Source organism: Neodiprion fabricii, chromosome 4, assembly GCF_021155785.1.
Source record: "Neodiprion fabricii isolate iyNeoFabr1 chromosome 4, iyNeoFabr1.1, whole genome shotgun sequence".
NCBI lineage: Eukaryota > Metazoa > Arthropoda > Insecta > Hymenoptera > Diprionidae > Neodiprion > Neodiprion fabricii.
Window position 1 is genome coordinate 1,197,874 of NC_060242.1, and position 20,362 is coordinate 1,218,235.

General features: G+C 42.1%; 3 protein-coding genes across 14 annotated transcripts in view; 1 reads left to right on the forward strand and 2 right to left on the reverse strand.

Annotated features, from left to right (window-relative positions):
- LOC124180161 (rho GTPase-activating protein 21-A) overlaps window positions 1-1,379 on the reverse strand; it is a 97,755-nt gene extending 96,376 nt beyond the window's left edge. For all 12 annotated transcript variants that reach the window (XM_046565289.1, XM_046565288.1, XM_046565292.1 and 9 more), the window contains exon 1: window positions 1,062-1,379. The gene's annotated coding sequence lies outside the window, so the exon portion shown is untranslated. The remainder of the gene's footprint in view (window positions 1-1,061) is intronic.
- Window positions 1,380-2,576: 1,197 nt separating this feature from the next.
- Window positions 2,577-18,899, reverse strand: LOC124179725 (ABC transporter G family member 3-like). The gene is made up of 25 exons (XM_046564415.1): window positions 16,983-18,899; window positions 15,624-16,133; window positions 14,597-14,822; window positions 14,207-14,517; window positions 13,823-14,021; window positions 13,614-13,752; window positions 13,178-13,508; window positions 12,812-12,943; window positions 12,518-12,746; window positions 11,021-11,126; window positions 10,755-10,926; window positions 10,580-10,669; window positions 7,143-7,287; window positions 7,002-7,050; window positions 6,842-6,891; window positions 6,166-6,305; window positions 5,877-6,044; window positions 5,513-5,751; window positions 4,978-5,217; window positions 4,705-4,773; window positions 4,456-4,561; window positions 4,155-4,382; window positions 3,816-3,951; window positions 3,275-3,607; window positions 2,577-2,938 (listed from the first exon to the last, which is right to left on the reverse strand). The coding sequence occupies exons 2-25, from the start codon at window positions 15,726-15,728 to the stop codon at window positions 2,763-2,765; spliced, it is 4,119 nt and encodes a 1,372-aa protein (XP_046420371.1). The 5' UTR covers window positions 15,729-16,133; window positions 16,983-18,899; the 3' UTR covers window positions 2,577-2,762.
- On the forward strand, window positions 18,752-20,338 carry LOC124179728 (segmentation polarity homeobox protein engrailed). Its single transcript, XM_046564429.1, has 2 exons — window positions 18,752-19,258; window positions 19,660-20,338. Exons 1-2 carry the CDS (start codon window positions 18,752-18,754, stop codon window positions 19,765-19,767), a joined length of 615 nt encoding a protein of 204 aa, XP_046420385.1. The 3' UTR covers window positions 19,768-20,338.
- The last annotated feature ends 24 nt before the right edge of the window (window positions 20,339-20,362 follow it).

The window sequence follows — 20,362 nt, forward strand, 5'->3', positions numbered from 1 at the left end:
GAGAAAACGTGAGACCGAACGTCCTTGGCAAGGCTAACGAACCAGAATGCCTCGTACATACGTAGATGCATCTTACACATATTATACGCGGTGAGTACGCGCTTCACGAGAGACGAGAGGTGGTCCGATGAACGTCCTCGGGGATCCTGATTGACACAGGAGGCACGCAGCCGTTACGATTTGAAACGAAGCACGCGACGAGGAGTCTGAGAAGACGGGATTGAAGTTAGTAACGTTTTCGCAACGACACGCTGGGAAGAAAATCACTATTTTTTTAATATTAACAAACAAATGATTTTTAAGGAACTAATTGTATGATTGCTGAATAATGAGTATGTTTTGTTTTATCACGGTTTAGTACTGAATTTCAAACTGTTTCTAACGGTTTTTCCTCGGCACGAGTCGTTACTAACTGCGACGTCGTGATCTATCGGGCTGAAGTTTGCGACGGTATTGTATACGATGCATTTTTGGAAAAAAATAGTTACTTAGCAACTTTACGATCAGTTGTAATCTAGTAAACCGTTAATGCAAACAAATATATTGAAAATTCAACTTCTTCGACGCAAAAATAGTAATTTTAGTTTCAACGTTACTAACTTCAGCCTGATCATTTTGATCCGAGAAGAGCGTGTCGCGTGCGGCGTCGCATCGCGTCGCGCTCACGCTGTTTAATCAACGCGACAAACATCGTTGTTCTTTCGATCGTAACGATGAAACACGAGAGCCCAAGTACATACCGTATACGTTGCATACATACGTGATACGTATTTATGTTACGTATCGCCGGACTCGGCGACGTTCATTATTTACAAACAAAGACGCGTCGCGTGCCGAACAACCGAACATCGCAACTGAAGCCATCCGAGGCCGAAGAGAACAATCGACGATCTCGAAATTCGAATCGTGCCCGAGACGCCGTCGCTGCTCCATCCAGCTTCCGATGCTTCCTGGGGGGAGGAGACGAGGAGTCGAGCCGCAGGAGACGAAACGCATTCCTCGAGCGCACGAGGAGAGCGCCAAGAAACGAGACACAGAATTTCTACAACAACGTGACTCACCTCGGCGGGCTTTTCTCTTTCGCTTCCTCTCTCTCTGCGTGTGTATATCTTTGTCTCCCTCTCTCTCCCTTTCTCGTCTCTCAGCTGGTCCGCGGGGCTTCTCGGCTATCGCTGTCTCTCCGCGATATCGACGCACTTCACCTTATCACTGCTTCGCAATAGCGACACTCGTAGCATAATTTCCGGCCACAGTTATCGTTGCGCACCGGCTCGTTACTACACATAATGCCGCGAACCGAACTCGGCTGAAAACTTACTCGACGCACGGCCAACAGCGATCATCGCGCGACGACACGTCCTACTCGCTGCACGGTAACATGGCGGCTGCCCGACTGACGGCGGGCAAAAAATAATCGACGATCGACTCGCCATCTACCGATAATCCTCGAGAAACACGGTTCACGGTGGTTTCAGCGCCCGCGTCATCTTGCGGTCGAAATACGCACTCGTCTGTGTCTCTCACCTCGCGACGCGACGACGCATGTCGAGTAGAGGAGGCGTCAGGCGTTATTTCCAACTCTCATTCTCTTACACCTGTATCTCTCTATACGGCCTCTCTTTATATACGGTATTTCGCTGTAACGGCCTTATGTAATTACAGGCACTGCTGGGTAATATTTAAAATGTTTTCACTTAAAATGGGCATTTAAAATGTAAATGACAATTTGCATTTTAAATGAATCTATTGAAGTATATTACTCAACGGTGATTATGGCATTCTTTCAATTTATGGTCCACAAGAAACATTTTTGTAAGAAGCAAAAGAAATGAAATACTTGCAAAAGTTGAAAATGGGCGAGCTATTTGACTTGAAGAAATTCGCACTGAAATTGGAATTTGCATCAAAATTCTAGATTTACATTGCACTGTGACCGATGATCAGAAGGAAAATAGTAGCATCGGGGAAAACTGCAAATTTTAATTTACCTTGCGACGTGATTGCATTCACATGCTTACAATGTCGTTTTGCCGGCTGCATTAATCTCAGCTTTCAAAGCAAAATCTTTCTTCGACTTCTCGGGACTATTTCTGATTAACGTTGAACATTGATAGTTATTGATAAACGCAGCAAATTACCGCAGAGCCGAGACGAAATTACAACTCACAAGCGCGTTCAACCGCGGCCATTTTGATTGTACGTCAGCAATCGAATCCGTCTGTCAATTGTTCCGAGGCCTCAATTGTTTTTTTTTCAATTCCCGCGAATTCGACAATTTTCAAACGACTTATTTCAGGTGGAATGTTCTTAGCTGCCCTAGAAGGATGTTTTTTTCACAAAATATTTGAAGAATACTTTCTCATTTCCAAATATTCAGTAGGTAAAATTCATTTTGCGATTGGGGTTCACTACTAAACTATAATGAATTGCAAGTTTGTTGAATACTTTTTCGCATGAAAAATTGAAAACCTAGTTTAAAAATTTTATTCAAATACACGGTAGAACCTGATGAAAATATAATTCAGATTGCCTTGAGAACAAAAGGAAGAGGGTCTCAATTACGTGAAATACAAAAGTAAAAACACTACATTTTATTCCGATAATACTCGATAGAATAATTTAACTGCTGACAACGAGTGAAAAAATACGTGTTTTTCTTCGTATTATTATTATTATTGTTGTTGTTGTCTTGTACACGGTTAGCGAATTATGTCGTCGATTGTTCGAAGCTGCTGAATCCAAAGATCGATAAGAGTAAATCTTTATTTGTATCTAGCTCGATTCCAGAGACAAGCGTATCCCATGCAATGAAACACCACGTACGATACAGCCATGAAAGAAATGTCTGTCCAGTAATTATCAGCGTCAAAATCGTACCTGTCCAAAACCTCCGACCCATCCGTCATGCAGGGTAGTTCCGGATCTTCAACTTCACAAGCTGAAAGGAATTACGAAGAAGAATTACTGCAGCCGATAATAGAAGACTTACAATATTCAACTGACGGAGGATCGTCACTTCCTTGGTCAGCCTTATCTTCGAAAATACATGCAGCCACGCATTAAGAATATGTTATATTTTCGTTTGACTACAAATATGACATCTGCTCGATTTACTTATTTCGACAATTTCCTTTCATCGCCTTTCACAGATAACGTTTTAGTTCGCCAACATTGCGCAGGTCATTTTTCCCTTCGTCACGATTTGTATGGTTGTTCATCAATGATTACATTACATTCTACCAAACTATCGTAAAAGAAATATAACCGTGCTTACAAATGTTGTGCACTCCGTCCCACTGAACGATGGTTAACGCCTCGGTGGAATGAAGAAGCCACGAGATGTATTTTACCCACTGCACGTAAGCCGGCAGGGTACTGAAAAGATTAGATCTAGTTAAGGAATGTGTTTCGTATAAACAGTAAGATGCCACCCACTCGTCCACTCTAGGCTGGTAAGTACATCTAGGCATGCGCCAAAGTAAATCTCCGTGCTTGGTATACCCGAGCTTGATGAAGGGGCCCATGGTTACCATCAGTATGTAGTCGAAGGGGACCAAATACGCCATTGCGAGGGGCACGGAGTCAAAAGCAGCGGCGAAGAAGCAGCCTGTGAAATTAATGAAACACGTACACGTCGATAAAGTGCTGTTTTGTTGCATTGGGAAGATATGTGATGGAATTATGTATTCTTTCGCGTTCCGAATCCCTCGCAGACTTTCATTACTTTTCATCTGTCAGGAATGTTACCGAGTTAAGAAATAAGAAGGAGTAAAATTGGAAATCCTTTTCATTTCCCTAACTTTCATTAGACCTACCGCACGCGGTGGAAACGTTCATGGTGAAGATGACGACGATCACGCTCAGAGCGAAGGCCTCGATGCTATTTCTGAGTCCAACGACCCAGTAGACGATCATCACGAATATAATTGGCTCGATGATCAGACCGGGAATCTGCAAGATGTCTGGTATAAATCGTTTCCCGTAAGACTGGGCGCTATTTCTGGTTTGGTTTCGGACACCTAATCATTTCGCGTTTTTCCTAATAACCCATTACTCCTGATATACTCCTTTTCTCTTACCTCGTGATAAATAAAGAGACGGTGAATTATTCTACCGTGACAGGAAAATTTTTTCTATCCATTCGTTATCCTCACCAATGAAATAACCCTCGCCAAGTAGTACAAATGGGGCGTGTAAAGTCCAGCCCGATGCTCTCTCAGGAACAGCGGCATCTCCTGCGGAAGAGTCGCCAGGGTGGCGTACATCGGTAAAAACGTATTCTCGGTTACCAAGATGAATAGAACTCCTTGAACCGCCTGGATACCGAGCTGATCCAACTTTATCGCTCCAAAGAAGCAAAGGGACACCAGGATGGCGAGACACTGGAAGAAATCATCGATTAATACACTTTTTAAATAAGCTTCGTAGGATCCGATGCAATTAATTTCCGTCTACCAGTTTCAAGAGGATGCGTAGAAGTTGGACATTTGGATCCCTGATCACTTGAATCGTACCGCGATTGATCAACAAGTAAAGTTTCGTCCACCACCAAGGCTCCTTGCTGTGATTGCAGAGATGTTGTGCATTTATTTATATTGCTGAATAATTTCGCAGTAAAACCGATAGTTCTTAATGTAATTGCTTTCGATTATAAATCTGGATGTTCGATTACTTAATATACATATAGATGGGTGCATGACTTACAATTTGTAAGTCTCTTCAGTTTCTCCCGTCCACTGAAACGAATAAAGAAAAATAAAGTTGGATGACAACCTGATGAAACATGTACCTCAGGCTGATCCTTATTTACGGTATTGACAATTCTTTAATTTTTCAGATCTTTATCTCGGACTGTCTCAGAGTTGACGTAAAAAACTGAAAAAATTCGGCAAATGGTTTCGAAATATTTGAAATTGATTTGGGGGGCGGGGCGGAAAAAAGTCATCAATACACTGAACAAGGACCACCCTAACGTACCTCAACGTAAAGCTTAGTTTCGTTAAGACGTTAAGGAATTTCCTCACGTTGTAAGAATTTGAAATGTGAAGCTCCAGCTGTGTGATCAGGTCGTTCTCCTTACTGGCGTCGCTGACGAGAAAGGCGTCGCATATTCTCTGAGCGTTTCGCCTGCTGGCGTCTTCGTCCCGCGGTGCTGTAGCAAGGGTTGCTATAAGGAAATCGGCCGGGTTGTAGGCGGGAGGACAGTGGTGACCTTCGCTGAAACGCAAGAATTACAAACCCTGTTGCAGAATCGTAGTTTCCCTCATGAAAATGATTTTACTGCAAGAAATTGTTTTTTTACAAAATATACGTAGATTTTTATGAAATATTCCATCTTATCGGCAAAAGATCTACGAGATACGAAAATTTTTAAATCAAATTAACAATTCTTTACGAAAAAACTATACGCGTGTTTAAAATTTTGTAAGAATTAATACGAAACGTTTCAATTTCCGTCAAAATTCGTAGAGTAGTAGGAATTTTCACCAGGGAATTGAGTTGTTCTTATTACCTGGCGAAAAACTGGACCGCCTGCACGCCGGTGCCGATAAACGCGATTCTACCCTCGGCGATCAGGATGATCTGCTGAAAGGCGTTGAATATCGACGAGCTCGGTTGATGGATCGTACAGAGTACGGTGCGACCTTGAGAAGCGACGGCTTTCAGATGAGCGATCAAAACTCCGGCCGAATGGGCGTCGAGTCCTGTCGTCGGTTCGTCAAGAAAAAGGATCTTCGGATCGGATATCAGCTGGCAGGGAAAATAAATTTAACTAGTCGGAAGTATAGAATAATTACTGTCCCCAAAGATAAAGCACAAGAAATAAAAATGGAAAATAGGGAGAAAAAAAAAGTTATAAAAAAACCTGTACTTACTTCGGTGGCAAATGCGAGTCGCTTTTTCTCACCGCCAGAGAGAACCTTCTCACCGCTGGTCCCAATCTGGGTCCCAGACCTATGGGCCAGTCCGATTTCCTGAAGGAGACGATTTATCCTAATCCTGATCTGCCGAAGTTCCGTTCTCCGGTCCAGCTTCATCCTGGCCTGAGTCGTAGATTCGTCGTAAAAATCATTCAATAATTTAATCAAATGGATAGAATGGTTCTAGAGAACGTGCAAGGTATAATATGCAGGTATAAAAAGTTTGCGGATCAAAACGCCGTACCATGAACATCAGATGCTCCATCACCGTCATCGAACCAACGAAAAGATCTTCCTGATGCATGAATCCGGTATGAAGCCGCATGTAGGACGGACTGACAGGATGTCCCTGCACCAATATGTCGCCATGGACGATGACGCCGGCTGGATAAATGAGGAACTTCCATAAACGTACTTTGTACTTTGTACAATTAACTCTTTTAACCCTTTTAGTCAAGCAATTAGTGTATTATTTTTTTGTTTTTTTTCTTTTTTTTTTGCAATTATACGTTACCTAAGTACATTTCGACGCTGAATGCGAATCTAGTGTCAAAAATTTAGTAATACTAAAAACAATTCCTAAAATGGATTTTTGTCAACCAATGAATTCCAAACGTTTTAAGCGCGCGTTTGTTATCAAATGTCTCCGCTGACTAATTACGTTCACGAAAATACGTTGCTTTTTTATTTTTTTCTTTACACATATTTACTTGTGACAATTGTAAACAAGTATCATCTCATGAAAAATCTCCATCACTCAAGGCTTAAGTATTTTTTTAATTGACAAAAATAAAGAAAAAAAAGGAGTTCCGCTTTAAGTGACTTCTGTGACTGAAAGGGTCAATTCGTATGTGTAATTTTTGGGATGATCTTGTTTGACTGGAGCCGACATATTCGGTATTCAAATAACATTAACTCACGCGGGGAGCGATATGCGAGGGCTGTCATCAGTGAACTCTTTCCAGCACCGCTAGAGAGGAATTATTACGCTTAATCATTTGCTTTGTTGCTTTTCATCAGCTGGTAAATAAAGCGACTTAGATAATGTCGAGGATTTAGAGCCTCGCGTAATCTACTCACCTTCCTCCCATTATCGCAACGAGTGTTCCCGACTTTACGGCGCCACGCACTAATTAGTAAGAAGAGAGACGTTGAAAAGTTTTTATATATTTACACCAATGGATATAGGTATACTTATATGTAAGAACTGGATACAGTTACCGTTGTTTATCAGCTGTTTGCAAATCCTGTTGTCCTTGGTGGTTGCGTAGACTGATAAATCGCGCCAGGATATGGTAACGCCTTTTTCACACTGGGTTGCATCCTCGTTTCTGGGGGCCAAAAAGCCCCTCGAGGTGAGGACCATCTGTCGATGATTCGAGAGGTGAAAAATAACACAGGTTAAGAAAAAAAAAGAATTATTTTTATCACGAGTTTCTATTCAGATAAATAAATTTCGATTCTATGCATCGGATAATAAGAAAAACCCTTATTTGTTACTCATAAAGTTTGTTTTTGTATTTTTGACGTTGATAGCTAATATGGTTGCCTGTTCGGAAGAACGAGCAAAACGTTTTAACCAAGATGCGATGGACTTTATCGTTAATAACGTTATCAGGGGTAGTACAATGAAATCACGATGGGAGACTACGTTTGTGCTTCGATACGAGAAAGTCCGTACGAAAATAAAAGAAGTACAAAGAATATTAATTTTTAAATTTTGTTCATCAATTCCTTTGCATTTGTAGTCTATTAACAATTATTATTTTTCAATAATAGTGATTTAAATGCAAAACTGAAGTTTGTTTAATCATTATTTACAATAAATGATTGAGAAAATAAGTAATATTTCTTAAAATCCGAAATATCGTTCCGGTTTCTACAAAAAACAAACTTTATCTAAAAAAACTGTTTTTTCATTTACAAGTTACGTAAAAGAAATCAAAATTTGACATCCGGAAACCAGACCCAAAATTCGCGTTTACCGGTGTAATTGGTCAATGCAGACCGTGCGATAGACAAATTCCACTTCACGAATTCGAAAACAAAGTACCATATAGGAGGCGGTTCTTCACAGTTCTTACATTTTACCGGAGATTGAAATCGGTGACGTTTATCTCTGCAGATCCACCGATCGACTGCAGGCCACGTGCGCTTCACTCGACTGGGAAGAATAAAATTCTCTTCCTCACTCTTGGTGGGACATGACTCGAAAGGTTTGAACGAGTCGCGGTTAGCGAATGGTCGAGGAGCTCTCGAATGTCCTCCGCATGACAAAATCAATCCTCCGTACTCGTGTTACACACTTTAGCCTTACGATCGGTTCTAGGAAAAGTCTTCAGCCTCTTCAAACTACGTGATCCGAATCGACGGACCCCGATATGCCCTCCATATTTCGGACCCTCTGATACCGCCGAAGGCTCCTCGTGTGACTGGAAAAAAAAAAAAAAAAATGAAAAAGAGAAAGAAACCATACAGCGGTGGGATTAGGGTCGTCAAATCGATCGACCGACGTGTCAGTCGTCGATTTGACGAGGATGGAAGTGTTTCTCAGGCGACTTTTTTTTTTTTTTCATCATCAAAAGACATTCGGAAGATCGGAAATTAGCTTTTGACAGTTGTGTTTCCCTGACATTTCCCGAATTTACGTAGACTTTTGAATTTTCTGATAATGTATAACAAAGTGTACCGGTTATTGACCTTTTTTTTTTTGTTATATTTGTTTGATCGTTGGTTACTGAAATAACGAAAAAATAAATTTCCCGTGTCTAACTGTAATCCAGCGATTGGTCTTAATTGTCGAGAAATATTCACAATTTGCGACATAAATTTATAATTATGAAAAACAAAAGGGTTCGTAACTGGTAGACTTACCTTATCACGTCCTCAAATGGGGTCGAAGGTCGGGATGAAAAATTCCAAGGAAAATATATCCAAATTCTTGACTGTTAGGTCTTCCTGGGCGGAAACTCGCGTTAATGTTAATCATCGATGACGGCATTCACTGTGCGAACCGAGAAGCGTGTAAAACACGTACGATGTTAACACAAACGTGTTTTCCTTCTGGCAGTTAGGTTCGTGTCTCTGGGTATCGGATTATTGTAATCGAAGACTGAAACCCTAGATTTGCGGGCCCCGCGTTCCTCATGCACGGTACTCTTACGGTACCATAGCTCCAAGCCATGTGTAAAGTCTGTAACTTACACGTACCTGCCTGGCTGGCGAGAAGGCGTGGAAAAAACTGCATGTAAAAAATGTCGTAGAACGGCATCTGGTGATAAAAAGAAGTCAAATTTAAAAGGGGAAACATTTTTTTAAGAAATTTCATTTACCCCGTGTTTGCTTTTGCTTTCTTTCTCATTCTTTCCAGCTTACGCCAATCTTTTTACGCCTTTATATTTGTGCATAATTTGTTGCAGTGGATCTCGATACATCGCACGCGATGTCGCTGCAAGATTATACTCGAGAGAATCATTTGGTCGGTTGCGGCTTCTCGGGGCAGTGTCATACTTTTTGCTTTTCTTATTTTTCCCACGAGTTGCGACGCAACACAGCTCGGGCAACTGGTTTCATGCAATAAAAACCACCCCCCGGTCCCTGGATCTGTAGGAGGAAAATACTCGTCACGGATCATGGAATGAATTTTAGTAATAACATTGGCCTGCGATGCTTTTACCCCTGACAAAATTGACTAGTAATTTCGGTAGGTATTAGGTATGAATATATGAAAAAGATATTTAAAAAATTCTGTTATGTAAATTTCCTGAGAATTTTTTTCTTGTCTGTCTTCTCAGCTTATATTATGGTGATCTTAAGCGTATTTAGAGCTACGTAAGTAAATACAAGAGAAAAAGATTGAACAGGAGTTTTGAAGAAAGTAGAAAATGGTATCGCAAGTCTTTTTTATTTATCTAGTCTCTTAAGTCTTGTTTAAAACTAAAGCCGTTCATTTTAAACCTAAGCAAACAGTTTTATAATCAGTATATTCGTTTTTGTCACAAGATTTTTTCCAGAAATCTGTAAATCTGCGTGTCTTGCATAAAAGTAAATCTCGGTGAGCTGTAAAAAAAACTAGAGCTGCATTTTAATTCAACATTCCCAAATACCGAAAAAAAAGCATTGTTACTTAAGGGGGAAATTGAAGGTTGTATTTTGCAGGCCTGTGTAATTAGTTGACCTTAGAACACGTTTCGCAGGAATAATTCGGTGTAATTTTGCGTGCGAGAGTCGTGGGTCAAGATCAGACTTGAATAATTATTCCATGTACCGGCCTTATCAACAAAATTGTCCGTCATTTGTATTCAATAGATATCTTATAACTTAACATCTCGTATTATATATTGATTATGTTGCATGCCTATGTAAAATTACAGATATATCAGGTATATTTACAGGTATTTGAAGGAAATTATATTTATTCGTTAAAATATATTACGAGCATGACTTTTGCTCGTTTATTTGTTTAATTGCTTCTTCGGACCGGACGGAGTAGCACTGTTGTTGATTTTTACATAAATATGCTCGCAATACCGCATTTCTGCACGCTTCCAGTGCAAATCTACAACGTCGGTTGATCGTACCGCTGACCTCGTCTTCGGTGCGAGTTCGTAAAATGTGCAGGTCAAGAAACCGCTGTGGTACGACTATTATTTCGTCCGATAAGCCCTGAAGAGGATGGCAAAGAAGGCGGACAACCTGAAGACAACGATCAGGGCAAACAGACAAACGATGTCCATCAAAAAGTTGTCCTGCGTTCGATAAAAGCGTCCATTAGTACAAATGCTCGGTTGATACGGTAACTTGGAATTTCAACTTATCACTCATTAAGCCTACCTCACTGAAGTTCAGGGTCTGGAGAACGACGCGGCCGTTTTTCGGGCAGGTTTCGTTGCTCCGGGTGCAGCTGATGTAGTCGACTTCGCTCCACTGGTTCACGAGCAAGGCTTCGTTTCCGTAACGGAACCAGGACAGATACGAGAACCAGACGAAGTAAAACGGGACGGATCTGTATAGTATAGAAAATTTTCACGATAATTATAGGAGGAAATTTCATCAGACGTCTGACGTGTGTAAAGATTTGGATAAAACGTGAGACTGACGCTTTGTTTAGAAAGAATCCTCCGAATAACAGGAAAGGAATTATCAACGGCGGCGCTATCGCTGAAGCCATCGATACGCTTGAGCTCACGCAGGAGATGAGATACCCTGTGAATTAGAATTTAGTTGTAGCTCATGGACACCACGACTCGTTGCGGAAAGTTGAGGAAACGAAATTGGCAAAAGATGGAGAAAAATTTTACGGTGAAATGACAATGGTTTTAGAATACATTATATTCTGAACTGGAATTTCAAAAACGGGGAGGAATTAAACTCCGTCCCTCAAAAACACGCTTCGGTATGTGGATGAGAATTTCGGTACGCTGGAAATCCTGTCGACACGATATAATACAAGTTATTTTTTTTTCTATTTTTTTTTGAAATAGTATCGAACCCGGTCAAGACACGTGCGAGAAATAAAATAATCTTCTACAACATCCAAACTCTCGATGTACGTATGAGTTGCATATGAACATTCGTATCATGTATTACATGTCGGATGGATTGGGTATAATTTCTGTGATGTAGTCTGGCCTAAGAAGTGTCACACGATCGGTGCTTGGTAATTCTATCACGTGCGAGTAAATAATTATGTGAGAAAAATATCGATACCTTCTTAGTCGAGGATTATTCGGCTTGCATAACGTATTTGGCTTCTATAAGTATATACGTATATATACTTCCTAGCACAAGAAATACGCCTACATCTGTACTGCAGCGAAACAGTTCACTGATAACAATTCATATAAATTTTCCGTTCGCACTTTAAACTTGATTCGAGTCGTTCTTTACATAACTTAAGAATAGGCTCACGACTTGATTTTTCGTGGGTAGGACCCGGTCTGTATAAAAAAACGACTGTTACTTTGTCGAAATTCAAAGTCGAAGCTAGTAGGTCGAAGGTCAACAAACGACCTTAAATAACTTTTGAAAGAGTAGATTTGTCACAAGATGATAATTTTCCATGTTATTTAAATCGGAAATAGAAAATCGCGATAACGTACCTCTAAATATTAATATTAAAAGCTCAAGCTTGGACAGCATTCTTTTTTCACAATTTCGCACAATATTTTTGACTTGAGTTTTGTGAAAAAAAAAAAAAAATAGTCGACATTTTTTTATACAGTGTACGCAGGACATTGACCGAAATCTTACAGAGTTCAGGCTACGATTCCCGTTCACGTCACTCAACTAGACTCTAACTTCGAATTTCGAAGTCAGCGCTTTGTCGCGGTGCGGATTCGGTTACACAGAGACACTTGATCTGGACAAACTAAGAACGAATTAACGGCACGTGACGTTTATTACGTGTCACATCGACATCGCGACCGGATAATCAATACCTATGCCCGAAAATTAGACGGTGATTTATGACCATAGAAGTGCACTCCGATCGACCATCATGGAGATGGAACGCATACTTTTTTCATATGTTTGACTCGCCGAATCTTCTCTCCTCATATATATCATCGTGACGTAGATTTCTGACTTCTGCCTACCGAATGAGGTCGCCACGTTGGCAACTAGCGTGACTATTCCAGCCGTTATAAAAAAGTGCTCCGGTCCAGGGTACATTCCGATCATCGGATAGACGATCGCGGTGTAGATGAACGGAATTGCGATGAAGACTGGCGCCTCCGCCAATGTCTTGCAGATGAAGTAGACGTCGGTTCTGTACATTCCGTTACGATGCTCTCGCAGGAATATCGGCAATTCCATAGAAAATACCTGCAACGTAAGTTAACGATGTTACACAACCAAAAATTTGCCACCGCCCCTCATCGCATACTGACATAAATCACCGCGAACACGTTCTGGAACGTCATGTTTGTGATGAAAATGAAGAGAGCTCCGTTTATGTTCATCACACCGTTCTGATCCAGCTTCTGTCCGTAATAAATGACCCCGATCAGCACCGCCACCATCTACAATTCGCAAAAAAATGAGGCATCGTCGTTAGTTGGTCACATACTCTCTAAATTTCGTTGGATCAAAAAATGCGCAACTAGAACGATGTGATGGAGTGAATATTCACTATTCAAGAGTGAACTTTTTCACTCGAAACGCTTCGAGCGAAATATTCACTCCGAGACGTTAAGAGAGTGGGGATGTAGACCCATGAAAGGACCACGTAATTCATCGACAAATTGATAACGTACGATCGTTTGTAGCAAGCGGACTTTTATCAGCATCGGTTCCTTGATCACTGATATCCACGACCGCCATAGCACGGCTCTGAACTGCTCGCACGACGATGCCTTGTAGGGAGATCGTCTGGCGACCGTGTTCGCGTCCACCACCGAGTCCCCGAATTCACCGTCCACGGTGACAGATTCCAGGGCCATTTTCATTCCAATTTCGCTCTTCTGGAAATTTTCGCAAACGTTGTTTATGGCCTGACGACACTCCGCCTCCCGACCCGGAACCACCGCCAAGACTTGGATGAAGTGGTCGGCTGGGTTGTAGTTGCTTGGACAGGCGGCGCCGACGCTACGACGTTGAGGAAAGTCCCGTTTTAATATTTTCTACGTCGTTTGCAGTTCGATATCCGAGCATGCTCGTGAAGTTATATCGGTAAGCGAAGGACAACGACACCTTTTAAAGAAAGCGCAAGCTTGATCCGGGCTTCCCATGAAGGCGACTCTTCCCTCGGCCATCAGGAGGATTCTGTCGAACATTGCGAACAATTCCGAGGACGGCTGATGCAGGGTAGCAACGATGGTCTTGCCCTTCGCTGAAAGCATGCTCATTCCTCAGAATTAGGCTCGCAGAGACTTACCGAGTCACGGTACCATTCCACAAACCTGTCAAGTTCTTCAGAACTGTGACGACCTGATGCGCCATGAAAGAATCCAGCCCGGAAGTTGGCTCGTCGCAAAACATCAGCGGAGGATTCGTAAGATACTCTGAGGCAAATGACAGTCTCTTCATCTCGCCACCTGAAATCCCGTTCACTCTGCCGGGTACCCCAATCACCGTGTTTTTACATTTTGTCAGCGCTAGCTGGAACGGAAAAGGGAAAAAACACGTCGAGTTCAATTTTTTTCTCGGATAACGAAACGCTTGCAAAGTTTGCAACAAAGACCTGTGATATATATATATATATTATTTATATATTTGGAAAGAATATCGTTAAACCTGAGAGTGAACCCAACGACTTCGTCGTTTTACAGATTCTTATAATTTACCTCGGCTATGACCTCTTCGACCCTTTGCATCCGCTGCGAATACGGAATGTGTCTGTCCATGCGGACCAGGGCCTGAAATATGAGATGCTCCTTGACGGTCAATACGCCGATGAAGAGGTCGCTCTGCTGGACGTATGCCGACCTGGAGGTGAGAACGGTCGGAGTTAAGCGACGACCATTGGCCGCCCTTATTCCGGATACGGTTATCCCGTGACCGGTGCGGAAGGTCAAGGTGTTCAAAAGCGTGGTCTTCCCCGCTCCCGAAGAGCCCATGATGACCAAGAGTTCACCGGGATAAGCGACGCCGGAGACTGAAACATCGAATCATTGATCGTTAGAAATGGTGTCGCAAAAAATTCATCGTCCAAAAAATTATGGATCCGGTATTACCGTCCTTCAGGATGTGCTTCAGCTCGACGGGCCTTCTCCCCTTAGATATTCGCTCCCACAGTCGCTGCTTCTTTGCGGTGACATAGACGTTCACGTCGCTCCATGTGAAGGTAATTCTCTCCAATGAACGGTTGGCGCTCGGCCCTGAGCCCATTTTTTCGAAGCGCACCGCAGCCACAGGACTCGAGGATCCATTTCGCTCGGTTCCGGATGAGCCATTTTTCTGCTGTAAACATGTTCGCAATTTTAGCTTGGCGCTATGCTACGGCTTATACGTTTCGTTGGTGTCAACGGAATGCGAACAAGCGTCGAGTTTCGATATGGTCTAGTGGCCCAGTTGTTGAATATCAAATCTGCCCCGTCACAAAGTTTTTTATAAGGGCAAAGTAGCTGCGCAATTGATTCGACGCATCTATTGATATTTGTTTAAGGTCGTATTGGACGGATATTATCAACTAAATTGATTTTTTTCAAATATTCATCGCATCGCGAAGTGTTGAATATTCTCACCGAGACTCACTTTTGGTTGGGAATGTACGTCCCATAACACGTTAATACTTTATCAATCAAGATCGACACGTTAGGGTCGGTTCTACTCGTTTTGCAAGAAGATCTCTTAAGCTGACTACATTTTAGCGAAATAATTCATGATACCAAGCCAATGCGAGCTTGGACCGCATTCGTACAATCGCTGTTGAAATAAAATTACACACGCACTGAACAGCTTGGACTAAAGAGGAATTGTTTAGCCGATATTAATACACGCTGCATCTGCTCCGGAAGGAAGCCGTGCTGGTATAAACGCGGACCCAGCTCGATGTTGGGGCTTCCATGACTAGAACAGGCAGCGACCCTGTCATTCTTTCATCTCCTGGGGAAATAAGTAGACCGGACTAGCCCTTGAACTACCATTTATGACTATCAGCAATATTCAATTTGAAATTTCACTCTCATTTTCCAACTATCCCAAATTCGCCGGAATCGCATCAATTCACGTCTTACATAAACTTTACAGAGCGATACTTACATTGTTCAAAGACTGGTAGGAGACCCTGTATTTCCCTGTGCTGGTTGTAGCCACCGGTGGATTAGCCGAGGGAATGAGCGGTTCCGATTCCTCGGTGGCGGTCATTCTGGATGCTTCTCCTCTCTTAATTGTTCTTCAGACAACGGTGCGAAGAGTTCAAGCCCGATTTCCTGATCTTGGTTTAATCGATTTTTCTCACTTTCGAGTTAATTTCGGAAAAATTTAAGGGCGGAGTCGGCTTGAGGACCCGCTGTGACTGCCAAGTACTGAAATTCTTCGATACTAATCGTGCAAAGTATCATTGTCTCGATGTGCCAGCCTCGTCAGCTCGAAAAATGGCATTGACTGCCATGTTATTGACTAACGGGGAAAAAAATTTGTACACCGTAACTCGTCAAACTGAGTCACGTACGGACTGTAAACAACATAGACTCAGGATGCGACTTATCGTTAATGTTCGCGAAACACGAGTATCCAGATTTTAATCATGGTGAACTGCGCGTGATGCCTCTGGAAAAAAAGATTAGAACCCGAGTTAGTCAATTTCGTTCTCATTGTTTGTAATGTTTACATTATTTTCCGAGTATACACTGTTTTTTCATTATCGCTGTACAAATATTCCCGGTCGCTCGAGACAAACGCTGACACATTGTGGTCTGGATACTTTACAAGTATGGGGATGACCGATGAGACAGATTTTTATTTTATAATAATACTCTCGGTTCAATGTGCGACTAATTCGTGGATGGTTACAGGTCAATTTATTGACTAACCTTGTGATCCTTCCGTAATAATTATTTAACATGTTTTATACCGACTCGAAAACTCACGAGTTTTATCAACATATTTTTAGAACACCCTACATAACGCGTGCATTTACGACCGCCATCACCTTACGTAAAGAAGTCGCTTGCGTAACACCATTTGAATAAAACAAACATACTCCGTAGATCTTGTGGCTGATATTATGCTACGGTATAAAACAATTAAGTATTCGCGTCCTAAATAATCCAATAACGTATACTACTGTCTAATCTCATTGAAATTGAATAGTCATTTCGATCTTTGAATTGTTTTCAACATCATTGATAAAAAAAAAGAAAGAAAAAAAGAACAATCCCTGCTAGCAAAAACATCTTGTTAGTAAAAAAAAAAAACTAAAAAATTTGTTTAAAAAACTATTCGAAGTTCTTCCAAAGTTTTTGATGAAGTTTACTAAAAATTTTCTAATCGCCGTCAATAACCGAATTCAAATTAACAATGAATTCAATTGATTTATTGAATGAGGGACTTGCTGTAGCGATGAAAAGAGCGAGAACGCGCTTTTGTTCCAAGAATGCAAGATTAACAATTACTTACCGTTGGAAATTGAACGAATATCAGTAAATTCCTGCCGAATGAAAAAACGGGAATATTCGTGATAATACACTGTAACTTTACGTGCAAGCTGAGCAAGATTAATGATAACCCGTTTAAAAGTAGTTCACTCCTTTAATTCTTTGTATCCGTGACCCTGCTCCGAAAACTTAAGTCGCGATTGGCGTTTATAATTGTTTTCCGATTCCTCTCGATATTCTCAGTAATTACTCTGTTCCGGAACCGCGACGACACCCAACGGCCGTAACCACCGACTGACTTAAGGGTGCTTTCAAGCCATCCTATCACTCGCTGTCTCCCCTCTCCAAGTCGCTCCTCTCCATCGTCGTTCTCTGGAGATTTCCATTCCTCGATGCCGACGATCACGTCGGTCAGTTCGTCATCCCGTGAGATGGTGACTGTCGCCTTTGTTTGATTGACTGATAAAAAATTAAGCTTGACTCCCATCTTTTTGTCACAGGCACGCACGTATTTACAAAACGGTGAAATCATGTCGTAACAAAATTATTTCGTCAAGTACATTATTTATGGGTAATCTCGGTGCGTGTATAAATTTTTAGGGCGAATCGTTGGCCCACGCATTATTGGAAAGTATAACTATAAGTTCATATGCGTACGAAGTGCGTGGATTATATTTATGCGAAACGCGGCGGAGCATTTTGCCGAAGCATTTGAAACAAGAACTGTCTGTTTCCTGTGTCACATGCAGATTTCAATTACATTTGCGGTATCGTGACTTGCAGCATCGCAATAGTTTCGTATACATTGCAATTGAGGCCGATCGCTGTTAAGAAATATTATAGGTATACAAAGAGTGAGTCAAAGTTCGACGATAAGATGAATTATTATTTCAAGCAGCGTTAAGGCTTCTCGATAATACATTATATTGTTAAGTTTCATAAGTTTCGGTATTAGAACGTCAGCTAGCAAAGTCTAATACTCTCGTCGGCTGGCCAACGGTTTGGCCGTTTGAAACACTCCGCTACTTTCGGAGCATTTTATTGTCAATCTTTTTTTCTTCGGCTCGAGTATTATACACCGATGACAACCGCACGTCATCCCCGTGCACCCGATATCTCTGACGGAGATCAACGCACACGCAAGTCAGTCTGTGCTTATACTGTATAACATGTTATTATGTATATAGAATGTATGTACATACACATAGTTAGACAAAAAAGAAAACCTGCGATCGCCACACTGTAGCCAGTGAGCTCTGGGGGAAGGATCGAGGATCGAGCCATCATGGGTATATTACCGGATTAGCCGGCATTACCAAAACTAGCCCCGATTTACCCCCGTGGCAACCCCCGTGGCTTTTTGATTAAGCACGGCCCACTGGGCCCTGCCCCATCTGCCCGTCACCCCATAGAAACGGTCCGCCGCTCTGTGGGGCCCGCAGTGGTATCAATTACATTGTTGTTATTGGCCTAGGAGAGATTTTCCCGTAGATAATGCACTGGTATAAGAGCATGCACAATGAGAGCTCGGTACGCGGTCGCAGGTATTTTATTTACACGGCGCTTGCCAAAGACGCGCTGGTTTTGTCGGACCCCTCGCGGTTCATGCGATAGCCATCAAGTGTGCGTCTAGGCGTCTAATTCGCCCGCTCTGGTAATGGATACCGCATTCAGACCGATCCTGGAGGACCCTGGAACCCAGGACCAACCAGGAACGACGGGGCGGAAGCGCCGGGGTCTATAAAACGAGGGATGGACTCGTGAGGCGATTTAGTTTCTTGCGTTTCGAAGATGAGCGAAGCCCGCCGTTCCCAGAGGCTGTCGACAGACTTCAGCATTGCCCGGATCCTCGCCGCCGACGAACCCTGCTCCACCTCCTCGACGTCGTCCTCTTCCGGGGGTAGCCGCGTCCCGCAGTTGCCGAGTAGTTGCCCCTGCTGTCCAACCCCGCTTTCCGCACCCTTCGTCGTCGCCGTTCCCGAGCAGAGGGAAACCGGTGCGGAATGCCCGTCGCCGCCTCAGCCATCAGATTCCGGAACGAACGCCGGCGCCGTTGCTCAGGATAATTCGGAGAGGAACGACCTGCCCTGGCTCCACTGCACCAGATACCGACCACCCAGGCTACCGAAGAGGTCGACGGCCGGGAAAACGTCCAAGAGACGACCCGGGAAACATCCAAGGATACCTTTCACCGCCTTCCAACTACAAATTCTCGAAGACAAGTACAGCAAGGGCGCGTACCTCGCCAGAAGAGACGTTCTACAACTTTCCACGGTACTCAGGCTTCCTCAGAGTAGAGTAAGTACAGCCTGAAGGCTCTTGAAGTGGGTAGAAAAAATTGGATCCGGGGACCTAATCGTACGTGAAAAGCGAATATATTAGTGTGATCGGGTTAATTTGTAAAAAATCAATGGATCCTCACTTTTTTTCCTTCGCGTAACAGTAATGCAAATTGAAATGCACGACGATATTCGTTAAAATAACAACCTCAACTACTCGACGCGACGGCACTTCATGCATTACGTAAGTTCCAACTAGCTCACAATGAGCGAAAATTTTTACCGGGATTGGAGTTGCTATCAGTATGAATTTCTGGTCGTTGCGTAACTAGTTACAGGTAGAAAAAGAGCACGTCACCTCCTAAAAAGTAGCGTACAACGTCCCAGTAGAATAGGCATTAAATTCTGTGTTACTTGCAGGTAAAAATTTGGTTTCAAAATCGACGTGCACGAGAACGACGAGAATCATTGCAATCGAGGAACGACGTTCCGAAGTCCGCTAAGAGTCCGAGTAACGTTCAAATCTAAAGAATCAAATTTTTTAAAAATAAGGAAAGCAAAACCGAACGCAAATTTTGAGGTAACACTAACTCGATCGGAAAAAAAAGAAAATAATACGCTGAACCCGTAAACTTTATTGTAGTATCATTAATATTTATTATTAGCTTGAAGATAGCTTATATCATTCAATTACTGTATCTTTAGGAAATAGCGGATTGGAGTGGATATGAGAGAAAAAATAAATAAACTCGACGCAATTATGTTACATTGGTAATATTAATCTTAATACTTATTAAATATTTGTATAGTTACAATTCAATTAATATTGTTTATAATAAAATGATGCTTCAATACTAATTGAATTACGAAGAGATAGCGAATAAAACGTAGCATGAACCAACAACATGATTGTTCATTGGTTCTCAATTTCGGATAAGCAAAGCTTGTGCCTTCTGCCCCTTGAATTCAATTTTTATTTATAGATACATATTCAGCAAATTATTTTCGTCTTTTCTGTGCTTAACGGATCTCATTGAAATTTGAAGGAGAACGAGCCGAGTAACGGGTTTTGATACGAAAAGTACTTATACAGAAATAATGGAGGACGAAAAACCCGCCAGTA